General features: G+C 39.3%; 1 protein-coding gene across 3 annotated transcripts in view; it reads left to right on the top strand.

Moving 5' to 3' along the window:
• The window catches only part of DDX4 (DEAD-box helicase 4), a 51,445-nt gene extending 31,684 nt beyond the window's left edge, over positions 1–19,761 (top strand). For 2 of the 3 annotated variants that reach the window (XM_089495585.1, XM_089495577.1), the window contains 8 exons: positions 552–706; positions 8,070–8,199; positions 9,127–9,293; positions 11,795–11,940; positions 12,610–12,709; positions 16,830–17,100; positions 17,191–17,298; positions 19,355–19,761. In XM_089495585.1, coding sequence (XP_089351711.1) covers positions 552–706; positions 8,070–8,199; positions 9,127–9,293; positions 11,795–11,940; positions 12,610–12,709; positions 16,830–17,100; positions 17,191–17,298; positions 19,355–19,417 — 1,140 coding nt within the window. In that variant the 3' untranslated portion in view covers positions 19,418–19,761. The remainder of the gene's footprint in view (positions 1–551; positions 707–8,069; positions 8,200–9,126; positions 9,294–11,794; positions 11,941–12,609; positions 12,710–16,829; positions 17,101–17,190; positions 17,299–19,354) is intronic. The other variant, XM_089495566.1, reaches the window with a different exon arrangement.
• Positions 19,762–20,253: the final 492 nt, after the last annotated feature.

The raw sequence follows: 20,253 nt of genomic DNA, 5'->3' as shown, positions 1-20,253 counted from the left end.
AGGTGCAACTTCCAGTATTTCTCAAGGAAGCAATTCATTTAATTTAATTGTTTGGACAGATTTTTTTCTACTTTATATTTATCAGTAACCTATAACGTACTAACAAATACAGTATATGCACTATGGAAAAATGATTCAGGACAGTTAGTTGGTGAATTCAGGTATGATATAGTTAAGTGGTTTAAGATAGATCTCTTGATAGATTTGTATCTGTACTATCTTGAGATGAATGAGCACACACACTTGACCATTTCTCTGACAGTTTTTTGCAGGGTATTGTCCCTCTCTATTGATAAAGGTCTTCATTGCTACCTTAATTTGCTTCACGTTGAAGATTCAGGCTAAAGTTATCCATGTTTGCTTCCTACAAACTGGATGACAAACCAAAGATACTTTTTATTTTTATGTGTGCTTCATAATTTTCTAAAAAAATTTGTAAGACAAGATTGCTGAAATACATCCTGTTTTTTAAAAATTAGAAATGTTTATATTTTAGAGCCAAGAAATTCCTAAATTCAATTCTAATTTTCTAATTTTCATTTGTCCTTTAGGCAGCTTTTCTTCTACCAATTTTGGCTCATATGATGCGTGATGGAGTTACTGCTAGTCAATTCAAAGAGCAACAAGAACCAGAATGTATAATTGTAGCTCCAACTAGAGAACTGATAAACCAGATCTTTCTGGAATCAAGAAAATTTTCCTATGGGTAAGGGTTAAGCTAATATTCAGTACAATGTTACTCCTAAAAAAAATATTGAGTTGATCATGCAGCAAAATACAATGAAATCTAAATCCATGAGCAGCGATACCGTTGTTGGGCCAACTGAATAATTGTTAGCCGCTCTGAGAGCCTTTAGCTCTGAAGGGCGGGGTATAAATACCACAAATAAATAAATAAAATAAACTCCAAAGCATAAAATATATTATACAAGCTTTCAAAGCTTCTTTGCAGAGATGTTAAAAATCATACAGGAGAAAAATGGTGATGAAGTTATACTCACAGGCCTACATTCTGTATGAGAAGTCAGTATTGAGGTATCTCAGTGCAAGCAGGGGACATTCCCCCTATTGTCCATGTGAGGAGCAGGGACAAAGATCAATAAATAGCTTCCCACAGGACAGACAGCTGGATCTCAAGAGAAGTTATTTTTCTGTGGCTAATCCAGTTGAAATTTTACTACCTGTCTTTTATTGCTCTTTGTCCCTATTCATCACAGGGCGAGTAAGGGAAGTAGCCTCTGCCTGCATTGAAACTGCTCAGTATTATTTTAACTGACAACATCTCAGATATAATGTAGGTATGTGAGTCTTAACATGGTCACCTTTTTTCTCCTGTATGACTTCATTTGCTTGATGAAGAATCCAATGAAGCATTGAATGCTTGCATAATGTATTTTATGTTTTGGAGTTGGCCCAATATAGGTATCATTGCTTGTGAATTTTGTATTTTGTTGTTTTTTACGTTATAAAACAGTGCTGTTAATATGAATCCATTAAATAGCTGAATTTAGTTACAGTGGTATGCTTTTTTTTAAAATTAAGTCTTAGTTTGAATGGATATTGGCTAGACTGGTAGCAAGTTGCTACATTAATTTGAAATTGAATTCCTTGGGTAAGTCAAGCGATTGTTTTTTTTTTTTTAATTAAAAAAGGTTGGAACTAAACCTTTGCTCAACATATATATCATAATGACAACAGGAATTCCTTTATGATTCCTGGAAAATATGGAAAATAATATTAGAGGCTTAACTTTACAGTTCCTTACTGTACAACTGGTTCGGAGAACAAAATCTGATAAAGCCATGAACTCTGGGAAATTCAAAATAGTTATGCAGTAGTAAATATTAAAAACTGAGATTTCAGAACACATATGTGAGGCTGACCTCTGAAGGGGAGGCCAACACTAGCATAATCATGTAAGAGACCACTTAAGAACAGATTGCTTATCTGTAATAAATCTGTAATTATGTGTACCGTATTTTCTGGCATATAAAGCGACTTTTTACTCCTGTCTTATGTGCCAGATTCTGACCGCAGAGACAGGCGAATGGTGTAGCCACCTCTCTGTCTCTGGGGTCCTTGCTGGTTCCTCTCCCAGCAGGCACTTGCACCGGCTTGAGGTGGTCTCTCTGGAGGCCTGAGGTGGGTACCGCTGCTGGGCTCTCTCTCCACCATTGTTGCTGCAAAAGGCGGTGGAGAAGCGGCTCCAGAGCCTATTGGGCTGAGGTAAAGAGCCGGCACCTCGCTACCTCCACTCAGGATACACTGCTCCTCCAGTGGCTTCAGATGTCCGCCACGGAAGCCGCTGGATGAGCGGAGTATCCCGGGTAGCAGCAGTGGCAGCCTTCTGAAGCCGCTGGAGGAACGGAGTATCCTGAGTGGCAGCAGTGGTGGCGAGGAATAAGGGGCTGGCTCTTTATCTCAGCCCGACCAGCTCTGGAGCCTCACAAGCCAGCGCGAGACCCCCTTATAAGAGGCCAGGGATGCTGCCAGTGTGTGACTTGGGGGTTGTCTTATACCCCCAGTTGCTTTATATGCCGGAAAATATGGTAATCACACAGATGGATTTTGTGCTTGCATAGAAACCCCATTTGGATTGTTCTAGAGCTGAGTAGCTTTGTGGGAGTGCTGCTCTCTCCCTCCCTCTCTAGCATGATGTCCTAGCCTGCCACACTAGCACACCGTTAGTTTTGAAGTTCACTATGAAATATATAGGGACTTGAAACAGAGGAAAGTACGGTGAGTTATGTGAGGGGATAGATGACCACTCAGAGAACCCCAGTTACATGTAAGTAACTTGTTCTTCTTCATGGTCTCCATGCCTCACACAAATGTGTGACTGTGAAGCTTACCATAGGATGATGGATCAGATCACTTGAGAGAATAGAAGAGAGGACAGTGTGTCTAAATCAGGCATCCATTCTGGCTTTGCAGTCTAATTTGTAATGTTGAATGAAAGTGGGCGGCTGTGACCATGTTGTAGCTTTACCTAGGTCAGGTAGAGGAACACCATAAAGTAAAACTGTAGAGGAAGCCATTACCCTTGTACAATGGGCCTTAAGACCTACTGGTATGGGTTGTTTGGCCAGCTTGTAACTAAGGCATGTAGTTTCTGCTTACATATTTGGATACTCCTTGACACAACACTTGCTTCTTTCTTCAGTCCACCATAGCAGATGGACAATCCTTTTGAGAGTCAGAAAGTAGCTGTCTGCTGTATGTAGAAAACCAGCACTTGATGGACAGCTGGTCACTGAAGTGTCTGTTCCAAGGGAGATGATGTCTGAGGGTAGGAGGTAGGAAAGACAATGTCCTGATTCATATCGAAGTGTGAAACTACCTTAGAGATGAAGACAATTCCTGGACAAAGCATGATCTCATCCTGGTGAAGAGAAAGGGCTCATCAGACCAAAAAGTTGTGCGTTCACTTGTCCATCTTGTGGAAGTGATGGCCAGCAGGAAAATCACTTTCTTAGTCTGGATGCACTCATCCACAGATGCAAAAGACTAAAAAGACCTGTGCATGAGAGGACCAAAGGTAGTAACCATGGTGGAGTTGGAGGAGCCACTGGAGGGTACAGATGAACTAGATCTCTAAGAAGCTACTTAACTACTGGGTTTGAAAAAGCATAGCATAAAATGGTGATGGTGGTTGATAAGCCACAATCATAGCCAAATACACTTTCAAGGAGGAAAAAACTAGTCCTTGCAGACTAAGGTGCAACAAGCAGTGCAGGACCATGGACACTGCCTCTGTAGTTGCAGATTCAAACCTAAATGTGAATGCAAAACAACTTCCATTTGTGTTGACCTTCTGGGCAAATCCTTCCTTAAAACAGACAGAATCAATATGAGGAGGAAGTTATGGAAGTATTCTCCAGGCTATGAATTGCAACATTTTGACATTTGAGTGGAGAACTTGCCAGTTTGGGTGGTCTAGTATCTGTAGAAGAGACATATGATAGACATAAAAGTGAAGCAACTCATAATTGTTTTGGCTAATACTATAGTGTAACCAGAATTGCATTTGGTCTGTCTCTGTCTATTTTTCACTATGACCTTCACCAGTAGAGGAAAGGGCAGAAACAGGTATGGTAAGGTGCATGAGTATGACTGAGAGAGAGAGTGCCAACACATTTCTCAGTACCCTCTAGATGTACAGTGACAGGATGAAATTGTCTCCTGATGCATGGTTAGATTGAGTACTAGCTTCACATATGTACTTCCCTCAAGCAGATAGTTGTAATGTTTGATGTAACTTGCACCACTCTCTTTCTTAGCTTTTGTGTGAGTGCACAGAAGGCCTTGACAACTGCCAGTAGCATTAAAGTGTTGATATGTAGCCCTACTTTATGATGTACCCAATGTATTTGTACAGTGACATCGCCACAGTGTGATCAGCAAAGCATCTGTAGTCAGCATGCACAACAGATCTGGGAGATGAAAGAACATGCTACAAAGGAGCTTGGATGGTTGGGAGGCATTGTTAACTTCATGCACTAAGGATCTCAGAGAGGGTCAAAATGTTTGAAGAAATCAATGCTGAAGAGTTTTTTGAAGAGTTTTTTGGGGGTTTTCGGGCTATGTGGCCATGTTCTAGAAGAGTTTTCTTCCTGACGTTTCACCAGCATCTGTGGTTGGCACCTTCAGAGAATGCTTGCCTGGAAAAGAGTTGGATACACACACACACACACACTGTGTCACCCTGGGAAAGGAGGAGTGATTTGCATGTATATTGTTTTGTTGCTAATTACGGGCCTCAGGGTTGGAAGATATGCAAAGGAGGTTTAATGTCTGCTTGCTGACATGCTGAAGAGATTGGAACTGCAGGCGTGCCATGTGATTACCTACAAGGCTCAACAGTCTCTCTTGTATGAGCAGGGTGCACAGTGATGGTGAGAGAGTACTGCTCAGACATTGTCTTTGATTGCCTCTGCCCTGTTGAGCAGAAGATAAGTCCATCATGTGCAGGAGCCTCATGTCACCCATGTGAAGTAAATCATCCTCATTGGCTCTAAAATAGACTTTTTGGGGTTGACATTGTGGCCTAAATCCTGAAAGTAGAGAGAGAGTCAGATGAATTACCAGTAATTATTTTGCCCTAACAAGGATTCTACTTGATAGACTGAGGGAGACACCAGTACTTCTGTAGGTACAGAAGGTGCCATAGATGGAGTAGCAGTAGTTGATGCCATATATGTCTGAGGTGTAACCAGCAATGAAACCGAAGTTGTTACCAATCAGTGCTTGGAGTGTTTTCATTTCTTCCGTCCAGGATCGCCTGTCTCCCTGGAGAAACTGGTCTCTTATGGCCAAATTTAGAGTGAGCAGATATTCCAGGCTTCACTCCCAGAATTGAGGTTAAATCCCTGGTTACCATGTAGATTCTGGGGTGAGTAAAGGCAATGATGTTGAGTTGGCAGTACCGTAGAAATGGCTGATAACAGTCAGTACTGAAGCAGCCATCAGTACTGATGTTGATTTTGACTTGCATGTGGTAATTTTGGCAGAAGCTGAGAAGAGAGGCTGGTGGGAAGCAGCCTGGTGGGCAACTTGAAGGGATTTCTCCCAACAGTGGAGCTTTAAGCAACAAGCCCATTTTTTCATGGCTTGTGCTGTAAAACCTACAAATGGAGGGCTTCTCCATGATGTCCCCTTTTTCCAAACAAAATATATCTGGAAGCACAGTTAATTTCATGCACTAAGGATCTCAGAGAGGGTTGAAATGTTTGAGAAAGCAACGCTGAAGAGGCTGGAACAGTGTCTGTCGTTAAGTGAAATGTTCTGGCCTCAAGGGATACAAATTTTAGAGAGGGAGGTAAGCCCACAGGAATGAGAGAGAGGAAGGGAATAAGGAGATGTCTGAAAAAAAGACAAGAATCACACACACACACACTCTCTCTCTCACTCACTCACTCACTCACTCACTCGGCTCTTCATATCTGCAAGGGTTTCCATTCTGGACCACCCCCCTGCAAATGCGAAAAATCGGCATGACCTCAAGTCCCATTGATTTTAATGGTGATGGGCAACATGTACAGCCTATCTGTGGATGACAAGCCTGCAGTTGGGGCTGATCAGCTATATAGCAGTAAAAGAAAGAATAAGAAATCAGAATAAGAATTTAATGAATTAAAGGAGGAAGGATAAAAAAATTAAGGGATAACTACTTAGCCAAAGAGCAGAGCGACCGAATGGAAGTCAGTCTGCCTGTGGCCATAGAGAAACTGAAGGCATGGTAGCTTGAGGGGGCTTAGGAAATGCACAGTAGTTAGAGAGGGTGGGATTCCTGTCAAGTTATTCAGCTCTTGAACATTCTGAATGGGGGCTATCGTGAAACCCATTTGGGTGAAGCACAGAGACCAAGAATGAATGTATAATATCTTATGTTAGAAAGACAGAATGACCTAAAATCTATAGAGATGTAAATCCAGGTGTAGGAAAATGTAGCTCCCCACTCCATTTTTTCAGCCTCCGTGTCCCTGACGCTCTGGCCCTGAAACCCTGGAAAATTATTTTTAAAAATAGGGAGGGGGGGAATGCCTCCAAACCCAAAATCGCCATTCCTGGAGTGGTACTTTTCCATATAATTGTTTCAAACCTGACAAGGAAGTGAAAATTGACCAAAACTCACCAAAGCAAAAACTGGAAATAAACTTATAAACCACATTTTCAGATGGAAATTGACCCCCATTGATACCAAAATTGATGGAAATGTTAATATTCCCACTAAGAGGCTCATATGAACTGATGGTTTTGGAGTCATTTTTACTGTTAGGGAGCTATAACTAACTGAAGGTACAGAAAAAAGGGAAAAATTGTCATTCTGATCTGTCATTTCATACTTAATGTATTCTACAATAAAGGATTGATTGCCATCATTATTGTGAGAAATGAGTTGCTCTTATTTGTGGGTTTGCGCACCACAGAATCATGCTATATTAGATCCCAAAAACATACCACGGAGAAGAAAAAAAACTTGTGGAGTATAACCACAATGGAAACTTGATGTTGATGCTTAATGGTAGCTATCCATAGACTTTTACAAATTGGTATTAACAGGGAAGTGATTTTGGAGAGAAATAGGATCTGGATTATTATTATTATTATTATTATTATTATTATTATTTGTATTCAGCTTTTTCACAAAGGAATCAAAGTAGATTGCAACAGTATAAATAAAACATTAAACAATTAAAAATTACAATTTAAAACCCCAAAACCCCAGCCCTCCCTCCAGTGATAAGAACAGTGATCAACCTATAAAAAAATAAACATAAAAAATTAAAATTATCCAATAGGAATACATTAAAATTTCAGGCAGATTAGCGCAAGAAACAGCAATTAATGTTGGGGACTATACCATTCTTGTGAAGTGGTAATATGATATTTCAGTCAGTTTTTGTAACTGTTTAGCTGTTATGATAACCTCAGAATTAAAATACTATTAGCTTATTGTGATGGACTAGAGTGGTCTGACCTGTTGTCCTGGGCTCCACATAATAGCACATATGTGCCACTATGATGGAATTTCCTTTCTCTCTTCTCTCCCTTGCAGCATTCTGTGCTGTCTGACAATTGGTGCAGTATTGTTTATATGTTCTGGGGAGGGGGGAATGTCCTTCTTATTTCCCTTGACAAAAGCACCCCTTAGGGTGCTGATGAATGTCATATTAAAGTACTTTTTCTAACTCCAGGAGGAATAATATGTGACCACATAATTTTGAATGTAGTCCATCAAACATCACTGCTTTTCAACCTCATGTTTTAAGTAGGTGTGCTTAGTACTTGAATTTAGTTCAAGCTCCAATAAAATGTACAATGGGGATACTGTTATTACTCTTCTTTGGGTTTGATTTTGGGCAACTAAATAGAGTATGACATGTTGCAAATAAGTAGTGCCATTTCACTTAAACATTTTGTTAAAAGTAACACAGATTTAGTCCTAGTACTATTTTGCGATATGAGTGCAGTTGCATCCATGCAGTTAGGTTTATATGTGTTAATATTAATGCATTTACTGTTTATAATTAAATGAGAAATGTAACATGGATTTTTTTGTTGAATAGAACATGTATAAGGCCAGTTGTCATTTATGGAGGTATACAAATGGGTCATACAATTCATCAGATAATGCAAGGGTGTAATATATTGTGTGCTACCCCAGGAAGGCTGTTGGATATCATAAACAGAGGAAAGGTAGGATCCATGTGTGAATATTTTCTTACTTTTTAAGGCTCTTCTAATTCTTAAATACTTAGCACTGCTTCAATAAAGGGGGTTGGATATATAGATGCAAAATAAGATCTTTCATGAAAACTAATGATCAGTAGGATGAGTTCATCCAGCTTTACCAAAAATGATGTTCTGTATTATTAGGCAAGGGAGAAATTAGGGCTTTTCTTTCTTTCTGTCATTGGGCCCAGAAGAATGGGAGAGTGAATTCATGGCCAGCATAGCAGGCTACTCCATTTTCATTAGCTAAGGAAGATATGAGTTGCCCTTGATGAGTTTACACCAGTAATCCAGTTAACCAAGTGTTGTCTATTATGGCAATGGTGCTCCCAAGCTCGCCATTGAATTTCACGTCTTAGGCATTCTCATGTATGTGATTTGTCATTAAACTATCAGAAATTAGACTGCACTACTGTAGTATGATACATTTGAGGCAGGAAGGGGGGAAAAAGGCATCTGAATTGTTGTGAAGAGAAGAAATTTGGGTAAGTACACCCTGAACACTTTGAGACTATGTTAAATGCAGAAAAAAAACTTATGGCCAAAGTTATATTTCTCTTCTAACTAGTAGCACCAGTTTAGCTGCAGAAAATATACTTTCACTAAGTGTAAAGAGGCTCAGTTCCTTTTCAATGGTGACAGGTTGGTACTTTGAAAACCTGTTGTAGTTAGGTCATAATCAAGTCATAGAAGTGTATTTATTAACTGTTAGTGATTTATGTTTTGGTCTGGAGTTAATGTGAAACTTAATATCCAGTAGATGGAAACACAGAAATGTCATAGATTATCTTTATTAAGTGCTATACTGCTTTGTGTTTGTACAGCTGTTACATAACAATCCATGTGTGCCTTTATTTGTGGACTAAATTTTGTTCACTAAAATTTCTTTAGATTGGGCTGAGCAAGTTAAAATATTTGGTGTTAGATGAAGCAGACCGTATGCTGGACATGGGATTTGGTCCTGAAATGAAGAAATTGATTTCAAGCCCAGGCATGCCCTCAAAGGATCAACGTCAAACACTTATGTTTAGTGCTACCTTTCCTGAAGAAATCCAGAGGTATGTATTCACAATTGATTTTAAAAATACAAATCATTAATCCAGACTTTTGTATTATCTAACCAGAGAAAGAATATTCCTAAAGAAGTCAGTTTTTCAAACTGGTAAGGCCTAAATACCCTGAAGACACCATATCTTGTTTGATTTGGAAGCTAAGCAGGATTGGTCCTGATTAGTACTTGGATGGGAGACTACCAAGGAATACCAAGTGCTGAAGGAAGGCAATGGCATAACCTCTGACTATTCATTTCCTAAGAAAACCCTATGAAATTAATGAGGTTGCCATAAGTACAGGTGATTTGAAGGCACACACACTCACATTCTCTGGTGTGAGAGGGTATCCAAAATTATAGGCATCATCTTGACATGTAAGGCAAGAATCATATGACAGGGATGTTTATATTTAAAATCTGGTCCTCTAGCTCTGTCTTACTTACCTGCCTTAGTTTAGAGCAGATTTTTTTTCTCCTCCTTTTTAAGCTTTTCTTGTTCTTAGGTATTTTTTTTTCAAGTCTTGTGTTCTGTCAGTCACTCTCCTCTTAAACTTCATTCCTTTTATTTGTCACCCCCTTTAATCACAACTTTGCTTTTAAAATATCCCCTCCTTTCTTTTTTCATATGACCTGTTTGGACAAAGAACTTCAATGGCAGCAAGTTAAGAAATGAATACAATTGTTCAAAGACAATAAGCCCTAGGAATAGAAGACTAAAAATTATCCCATTTTCAAGTGGTTAAAACCTGTCAAACCCTGAAAGCTATTTTAAAACAAGATCATAGTGCGCCAAGCATTTTGAATCTTCAGTCATAAGGGAGAGGCCATTGCTGACCTCTTAGAGAATTTACAGGCCCTGGTGGTCTAGAAAAACCCATTTTCAGTCCATTGTGCTGTCCAAAAGGCAGTGTTGTTACAGTGGCCCATGAGCTTGACTACAGAGATGCATTGTTAGAATGGAGATTGACAGAGTCTTGAAGACTTCATGGGGTTATCTTAGTATATTTTGGCCATAAATTCTCATTTTTGCACCTAAGGTGGAACGCACACCTTTAAAATGATTGTACTTATGTCAATGTTGATCCTGTTGGAAATACATGATATTCCTCTTAATTCGCAGTGAAAGCACTTCTTTTCGACTCCTAAGGACTTCAAAGTGATTTTAAAAAATTGTCACAGACATGCATATGATTCCCCTCTCAAGAAGCATAGAGAGGTTCAGGTTGTACTTTTTGGGGTGGACCAGTTTACAAGTATTCCATTCTGCAGGTTTTTTTTTATGTTGAGGGAAGATACATGGGGCATTTTAAATGTTGTGGCCCAACTGAATAAAGAAGCGTTTAATTTTTCCAGGCAAGGGAGCCATCCAGTGGGACTTGCAGGCAGGAGATAAGAATGACAGAAAACAAGAATAGTTGCTTGTTGGTAAGGATATGCATGCTGAGAAGAAAAAACTGCAGCCTCTGCTGTTGTGTGACCTAAAATACTTGGATTTAGACATGGGAAAAAACTGTCTTTTGTACTGATTTTGAGTTATCTACCTGAATAAAGGGGCTAGGTCCCATCCAGTCTTTGAGGCTAAGCAGGGTTAGTTCTGCTTAAAACCTGGATGGCAGATTGCCAATGAAGATCAGGTACAGGAAGGAAGTGACATAATTTTCTCTGATTATTACTTGCCTAAGAAAACTGAAATTCATGGGGTCGCCATAAATTGACTGACAACTTGAAGGGACATACACACATCTCTCTCCCACTTTCTTAGGGGCTCTGTTTGCTCTCTCTCCACATCTCCATAGTCTGATAGGAAGAAAGAGAGGAAAATTGGTGGTGGGGGGGGGGATTTCCTGGTTTTGAATCCAGGTGAAGAACTTTTTGATATTGTCCTGACAAAGGTTTTGTGAAGCAGCAGTTTTAGGTAGACTCACCATTAGTATTTAGCAAATCTACAGTGCAACAACAACAACAATAATAATTTAATATTGATATTATGGTCTGTTTTCACTCCAAGATACTTCTGATCATTATGGGAGGTGTGGGAGTTTCCTTCAAGAAGATAGGTAAAAGTGTATGGCCAGTACTTCCATTAGCAAAGTGAAATATATGTTTACTACAGTTTTGCTCAAATTCAAAATTCATTGTAAGGTCTTCATTCCTGGCTCTCTGCATGCACCAACTTGTTCGAAGTTCAGAATTAAACACACTTATGTGTGCTGAAATAGTTTGGTTTGGAAAATGGAATTTTGAGATAAGGCCATAGTTTGGTATAACATTTATATTAATATATTACGTGTAGAACTAGTCTAGTAGTACATTTTTTTGACTAACATGTAATCTCATAAATTTGTGTGTTCCAATAAATTTACAGCGCTTTATAAAAGGTTAATAATAATAACAGTAAACAGTATATAAGTAGAAACATAATTTTGTAGGTTATTTTTCTGATTACAGCCCCCACCACGCAGCTTTTAACTGCTATCTCAAAGTAACCTTTTTCTGTTCATTCTAAAGACTGGCTGGAGAATTTTTGAAGACGGACTACTTATTTGTTGTTGTTGGACAAGTGGGTGGAGCCTGCAGCGATGTTCAGCAGACTATACTTCAAGTAAATCAGTATGACAAGAGAGAGAAGCTTGTTGAGATTCTTGGTGGCATAGGTAAAATAACTCCTTATACTTGTCAGCAGGCTCTTCTCTTAGATAACTACAGTCAGCCCTCCATAGCCATGAATTCTACACCTACAGATTCCACCATTGGAACAATAAAGGGTGCCCTCCTCTTTTTCACCCCAAGCTGCATTTAACAGCATTATGGTGGAACCTAAACTGAGACTGCAATAGCTATTATTAATAAGGGCATAATGTCTAAGCTCCTCAGAGACTGCCAAGCTTATATAGTAATGCCTCTATTAAAAATGGCTGCCATGGTCTCCACTGTTGCTGCACCATTGCTCAGGCCATAAAGTAGGTGAGGAAAGGGGGATAGCTGCCTTTCTGTCCCTGGGTTGGGCGAGGAAGGGGTAATGGGAGTGCTGCTTCCATGCCCTGGCATGACTACAAAGGCTTCTCACCTCTTCCTCTTGTTAATGTCTTTGCACTGGGTCCCTATTCCACCATTGACCCATGTATAAGCCGACCCAAGTTGTTGGTTTTTTTTTTTGGGGGGGGGGGGGGTCAGTTTTTGTTAGAAGATTTTCTTCTTATATATGTATATACACTGTAGATTCAGGAGCAATGTATTAAGCATGGTTTAAACACAGTTTTACTTTACACAATTAGTTAACTACTCCTATTCTAAGATACCTGTTAATATTTGCCTTATTACAGCTAATGAGCGAACAATGGTGTTTGTGGAAACTAAGAAAAAAGCAGACTTCATTGCAACTTTACTTTGTCAGGAACATATACCAACAACAAGTATACATGGGTAAGCATCTGTCATTAGGGGCGGTGCATCTTTTTCAGCCTGGAGCTGAACTCCACTTTGAAAAGAGTCTTGAAGGCAGAATTTCAGCAGTGGCTAAGGATAATGTCACAATGTGGGACCAGAGATAGTAGCCCTTAATACAGTGCGACCGCGTTATACGCAGGCACACTATATGCGGACTTGAGTGTACATGCTCAAGCTGCAGGGGCCGCTCCCACACTGCCGCGCACACGAGCCTCATTCAAATGAATGGGGCTCAAGTATACGTGGAATTAGCCTTACGCGGGGGGGAGGGAAACAATTTTTTTTAAAAGTGCATTAGCCAGAGCAGATGGCACAAATAACTCACATAAACAAAAAAAAACTTGTTCTTTACATTTTTTTTCTTGCTTTTCCAGTGTTTTGGTCTAATAATTACCCTTTTCAGTTATAATCAGATTTTGTCTTTTACCTCTGGGACTGTTGTGATGATCCATACTGTGCTTACATTTGTGGCCGGGCTCTCTTTTATTTCTTGTGTTCTTTTATATTGGGGTGGAAAATATGCATCTTACAGGTTGTCTGTGACTCCCTGAACCCTAATTGTGTGACCTTGCCCACAGCAATACACAATGCCCCTGCAACACCCTTCCCATTCTTGGAATAATTATTATTATTATTATTATTATTATTATTATTATTTATATATCCCGCCTCTCCCTACGGATCAAGGCGGGGGAACAGCACATATATAAAGTTATACATAGTTAAAATACATTCTCATTGTGCAAAGCAAAATTTAAAAACACATTAAAATACCTGTACATGTGCAATATCAAAATCTGATTCCTCATCAAGTTCCGAGTGGAGTATCATCTTAAGCTGTTAAAGCAGGTCTGGGGGGTGGCTCGGAAGAGATCCGTCTTGATTGCCTTCTTAAAGGCATCTAAGGTGGTAATGCAGGGGTCGGCAACCGCGCGGAGGAGGAAGAGGAGGGCCGTGTGGCCTGGGGCAGAGAAAGCAAAGGGGGAAGCCCCGCGCCGCCCTCCCCGCCTCCCTGCGCGGGCCCGACGCGCCCACCTCCTTCTCCTCTGACTCCTCCGCCCCCGGTGCATGGAGGAGGGGGAGGAGGAGAAGAAAGAAGAGGAGGAAGAGGAGGAGGGGGGAGCAGGAGGAGGAGAAGAAAAAGAGGAAGAGGAGGAGGGGGAGCAGGAGGAGGAGGAGGGGGAGCAGAAGGAGGAGGAGGAGGAAGGAAGAGGTGGTGAGTGGCCAGAGGACTCAAGGTTTTTTAAAATTTTTATTTTGGGTGCTTTTAATGCTAACAAGTCTCCCTTGGTTTGACAATGATAGTGTGGTGATGGTGATGATGATGATGATGATGATGATATGAGTCAGCTTGAGAGGCATGCAGGCACTGTTTCTTAAGCCGAGAGAGTGTGACTTTCCAAAGTGCCTTTTCTGTGTGTTTTTGGTTCTTTAATGGTGATATTGATATCAGAAAGCCTCTGAGGCAAGGCCAATGTAAATTGCTGTGATTTTTACAAACTCATGCACAGTGAAGAAAAACCAAAGTCCCTTGACCAAGTACACACTTCTGAGAAGTACACTTGGTGCAAGAACTGTGAAACCACCTTGACATGTTCAATATGCATAGCCATGTGAACCCATGTTCAGTGTGAAACCCAAAGAGTTTGGTTATGCAATAAGCCTCTGAAATATGCAAGAGGCCATCTTAAGTAAAGCCATGTTCAATGCCCAAATGTGCTGTTTGGAATGGGGGGAGGGGGGATTGGCCAGAAAGGGAAGTCCATTTCTGCCATCTGTCTAGGAATAATGCTGAAATGTCCTCCATTTTGATCATGCCTAAGAAACATGCATTTATATTAACATTTTTTAAAAAAGGGACAAAGACCAAGCGGATGCCAGATGATCATCCCAGTCTACAGGTCAAAGAATTTAAAATTACAAAAAAAGTGGAAGTGACCAGGCAGTAGCCTGGATCCTCCTCTGGGGAGATAAAAGTATCTAAAAAAGAATTGAAGTAGAGGAAGAAGTCTGGGCAGATTCAGGGCTTGCACCTTGAGGGAAAAAATATTAAAGTTAAACATGTTAAAAAAGGAAAATTAACTGAGAAAATAGTGGCAGTTCAAAATGTTAGCTAAAAGTGTAAGGCTGATCAACAAACTAGTATTTACCAGGAGATTAGAGGAAAAACCGCTGCAGTAGTGGCAGTTTCTCCTAGTTCAAAAAATGACAGTTGTGGAGAACAAATGGTGAGTAGTCTGATCCACCATTTTGTAGTTCCTTCAGTGGGCAGAGAATGTTCAAAAGACCAGCTGATTGGCCAGGGCAAGAGAAGCTTGGGCTGCCATTTTCTAATGCCAGCAGTAGGCGGAGAATCCTCAAGGCAACGAGAGACCGATCAGGATGAGACAATCCTGATGCCTCATTCTGAAATACCAGATTCATCTAGTAGCATGTAAGATGAAATATACAAACAAACTGAATTATTAACTTTGTTATTAAATGAGATAAAAGAGCAAAACAATATTGACATGAAAGGTACTGAGGTCGGAAGAAGGTTATTAAAATTTGGCTACATATGGCAAAAAATTACATTGGATCAATGGGTATTAGATAGTAAAATCTGGTTATCACATTATATTCGACGAAATACCCAAATCAAGATACAGTGGTACCCCGGGATACGAATTCACCGCGTTACGAAATTTCCGGGGTACGAAAAAGTTAGATTTAAAAAAACTGTTCCAGGTTACGAAGATTTTTTCGGGTTACGAAAAAATTTTCGGCGCGAAATTTAAAAGTGAAGCGCGGCTAGCGGCTTTCCAGCGCCTTTTCGGGTTGCGAAATTTATCGGGTTACGAACGGCGCCGCGGAACGAATTAATTTCGTAACCCGAGGTAGCACTGTACCTCCCTTCACTTGAACCAAGAGACAAGTTGAAACAACAAATTGTACAAACAAAGATTCAACATCTTTTCAAATTCAAGCAGTAGAGGAAGTTCCAATAAATCAAAAATTTTCAGGAGTCTACTCCATTTTCTTCACAGTACCAAAAAACAAAGGAGATCACTGCCCCATATTGAATTTGAAATATCTAAAACATTTTGTAAGATACTGCAAATTCAGGATGGAGACATTAATGACAATCAACGATTTTGTAAAATGCAAGTTCTAGTCTTGCTATTTAAGCTACTGTGGGCCCTTGGTATCAGTATCTAAGAACTCACCCCCATGGATATCACAATCCATGGATGCTCAGGTCCCATTACAGTTGGCCCTCCATATCCATAGATTCTTGATCCATGGATTCAGCTGTTCACAGCTTGAAAATATTAAAATATATATATAAATTCCCAAAAGCAAACCTTGATTTTGCCATTACATATTAGGGATACCATTTTACTATACTATTTTTAATTTGAACATTCACATATTTTGTTATCCACAAGGGCTCCTTAAACTAAACCCCAGCAGATATCAAAGGCCCACTGTATATACAATGGAATAGTAAAATGGCGTTCCTTGTATAAAATGACAAAATCAAGGTTTGCTTTTTGAATTTTTAAATATTTTCAAGCTGTGAGTGGTTGGATCCATGGATGCAGAATCTTTGGATACAGAGGGCTAACTGTATAAAGTTTGTAACAACAAAACTGTATAAACTTTTTTTGTGACAATCTCCTTTTTATTAAGATGTCATTGGTGGTCAGAAAAGAAATACATGTTAATATGGGTTGAGGGGCACAGGTTGAGTTAAATATTTGTAGGGTTGTGCTTCATTGTACATTCCCATAAACATATTCTTACATATTTTTGATTGCTATTTTCACTTCACAAATTAGTTTTTCAACAGTGGAGGGGAAAGATCCTACATTGGGTTGGTTCCCCTTCATCATTCCAGTAGGCAGGACGTAGACTTTGAGGAAGTGGCCAGTAGAAGGAACAACATCCCCCCCCCCCAACCCTCAGTCTAGTTCCTGCTTCAGCTCCATGTAGGTCTTTGAAAGTAATCTTACTGTCAACTTTATAAGCATGGTTTGTATACCTGTGTATTAGAATTGCTGTCAGAATACATTTTTGAAAAAGAGGTAACTGCTTTTTGTTTGTTTGTTTCCAGTGATCGAGAGCAGAGAGAACGAGAAGAAGCTCTTCGTTGTTTTCGTTCTGGAAAATGCCCTGTGCTTGTTGCCACATCAGTGGCAGCAAGGGGCCTGGATATTGAAAATGTTCAACATGTTATAAATTTTGATCTCCCTTCTACGATTGATGAATATGTTCATAGAATTGGACGAACTGGGCGCTGTGGTAATATAGGCAAGGCAATTTCTTTCTTTGACTCTCATACAGACAGTTCTATTGCTCAGCCTCTGGTCAAAGTGCTAGCAGATGTAAGTTGCTTTTTGTTCTTTGAATTTCTATTTTTTATTAAATTGCGAATAGCAAATTAAATAATTTCTAATGCGTTTTTTTCTCTTGAGGCTCAACAAGAAGTACCAGCCTGGCTAGAAGAAATTGCTTGTACTGCTTGTGGAATTGGCTTTAGCACTCCAAGGGGAAATATGTTTGCATCTGTTGATTCTCGAAAGGTGAATCTTAAAAATAACTACATACACTGTGAATGATAAGTAAACTGTTTGGAAACTAGAATGTACTGTAATTCTGAAAGAACCTTTGGTGTAAAGTCGAAGGCTTCCATGGCCGGCATCCATAGTTTTTTGTGGGTTTTTTGGGCTATGTGGCCATGTTCCAGAAAAGTTTCTTCCTGACGCTTCGCCAGCATCTGTGGCTGGCATCTTCAGAGAATGCTTGCCTGGAAAAAGTTGGGTGTATATATACTGTGTGAGCCTGGGAATGCAGGAGTGATTTGTATGTGTATTGTTCTGTGCTGATGGCCGGCCTCAGGCTGGCAGGCTAATGCAAAAGAAGATTAGTGTCTGCTAATTGGTGATCATTATCTGCTGGGAAAGCCCCTGACTCTGAGTGGTTTCCCATTTGCATTTGCTGAGTCCTCATTTTGCTATTCCTCAGGACCGGTAACCAAATTTTGTTCACTTTAAGAGTTTCTTCTTTCCGGTTGATATTGTCCAGGTGTTTGTGGATTTCAGTGGCTTCCCTGTGCATCCTGACATGGTAGTGGTTGGCAATTCAACAATAGAACAATACCCAGATTAACATGCACATCACTTCCCATTAACCAACAGTATATATACCCCACTCTCTTCCATTCCAGCATTATCTGAAGATGCCAGCCACAGATGCTGCTGAAGTGTCAGGAAAAAACTCTTCTAGAACACGGCCTCATAGCCTGAAAAACCCATAAAAAATTATGGATACTGCTGTGAAATCCTTTGACTTCTCATGATGACTGAGGCTTCTGGGAGCTGAAGTCCAAAAACAATGCAAGACCAAAGGTTGGGAATCACTGGTCTAATATGATGAGAATAGGGTTGCCATAATTCTCTACTAAAAATTGAGACAAAATGTAGACCAAAATGTAGACCAAAATATAGGACAATTGTAGGATAAAATTTAGCCCAAAATGTAGGACATTTAAGAAAATGGAGGACCATAAATGTCCTGCATTTTGGTCTAAATTTTGTCCTACATTTTGTCCCGGTTTTTAGTAGAGAATTATGGCAACCCTAGATGAGAAGAAATTTCATATCTTTGCACTGTAAACGTGAGCATTATATGCATCAACTTACTGACTTCTCCTCAGACATCATTTTACTTATTTCTGTAAACCAATAAATAATTCAGATACTTGGAACCACCAAAGTGGGAGTTCTTTTCCTAATATTCCCAGTTGTTAATCTTCAATAAAGTTATTTACTGTAGTCTATGTACTTACAACTACTTTCATGTATATAAATATTACCTCACTCCAATTTCATGAGCTGAATGATCATTCTTGAAATTACCTTTACTTCAGGCACTTGAATTCTGAAGTGTAGCTTGAGACCATTCACCTTTGATGATCTTGACATGGTTAGTGCCAAGCTTTTATGGAAGCGCATTACATTTGCAAGAGCAGCAAAGGGCAAGCAGTTTTGTGGACCTGTTATGTCAAATGCTATGCTTTTGTTTCTCTTGTACAATAGAAACATATACTTTTTCAAGAATGGCAAAAGGGAATTGAAACTCCCTTGTGCTGGTAACTATTGTTAAGGAATAACCTGCTTACTAAGTTTGCTGTGTAGCAGTTGCTGCAGATAGTCTAAATGCTACCAAATGTGTCCCAGCAGTCATATGGGTACTCTGATGGAAGTAATCCCATGATCAGCATAGAGATTACTTGCTACATTTGCAATAGCCAAAAAAGTAGCATGTTTTTCAGATTGTAATAAGCAGTCTTGTATCTGACAAGCAATTGGAGACTTTACTCAAGAATTCTTGGTCCTGAGTTCTAGTATAGAGTTGTGTTGGTTTGTTAATACTATCATGTAGAAAACTGATTAAATGAGCTAATATAAAAATAGAAATGTTTAATACTGAGATTTCTGCCAACCTTTAGGCAGCCACTATGAAGCAGGTACTTTCTAATACATCAAATAAGAGAAGTAATCATATGAAATAAAATTTTATACCAGTACATAGTTTTATCTATACTAACTGAAAATCTGCTCAATTTGGTTTGTGTAGGTTTTCCATGGCAAAGAGAACGAACACAGTGGAGGACATGCAGCTGACGAATCATGGGATTAGGGCTACCTTCTGACATGGGAAAAAGCTTTCAGTTTACAGAATCTTTCAAATAACATGGTTGGAATAGGATGGAGGGAATTGACTGGAACTTAAAACACAATTCCTGGTTTGAGTCCCTGCAATTTCAGTGATACTTCCAAGTAAATGCGTTTAAGATTATGACCTTAAAATGTTTGAAGAAATGCTTTATGTGGCCAATCCTTTGTGTTCAGAAAATACAGATAGACTAAACATACCAGAGTTAGAATTAATTTAGTTTAAGTTCAGTGGTTGTGTGGAGTAACACTTTGTTATAAAGAGCTGTTGTAGATTATTGTAAAAATTCTAAATAAAAATTTAGGATCATGCCCTGTGCTGTGGATTGTATAGAATTTATTTTAATCCCAAAGAAGAATATTCAGAAATAGTCTATAGTGTTGAGAATTAATTAACTTGCATGGGATTGCTGAAGTATATGTACTCAAAACAAGTGCTTTCCTTCTTACTGATTAAAAAAACCCTTTTATTTATTTCTGCTTCACAAAGAATACTAAATCATCAACAACAAAATGTTTAAATAGGCTTAAAATATGAGTTAACATAAAAACCTCACATATAAGGAATGCTTAACAGACAGTTCCATTAGGGTAGTTGTTTGGATGGTATTGAACAATTAGGATGGACACAAAACTTCACTGAGGGAACCTTTCATGATTGGTTTGGGTTCAAGTAAAAAATGTCTCTCCATAAGTCAGCAGTTCCTGATGGTGGTCTGAGCAAATACGAGGTAGTATAACATAATTAATAGGAGTTGACTAGTCCTCATAAAAGGAGTGTGCTTTCTTTTATCCATTACA

This window comes from Sceloporus occidentalis, unplaced genomic scaffold, assembly GCF_023333645.1.
Source record: "Sceloporus occidentalis isolate IW3139 unplaced genomic scaffold, rSceOcc1.0.p SCAF_1, whole genome shotgun sequence".
Classification (NCBI taxonomy): domain Eukaryota; kingdom Metazoa; phylum Chordata; class Lepidosauria; order Squamata; family Phrynosomatidae; genus Sceloporus; species Sceloporus occidentalis.
The sequence above is the reverse complement of the archived record's forward strand: the minus strand, read 5'-3'. Positions and strand labels throughout refer to the sequence as shown.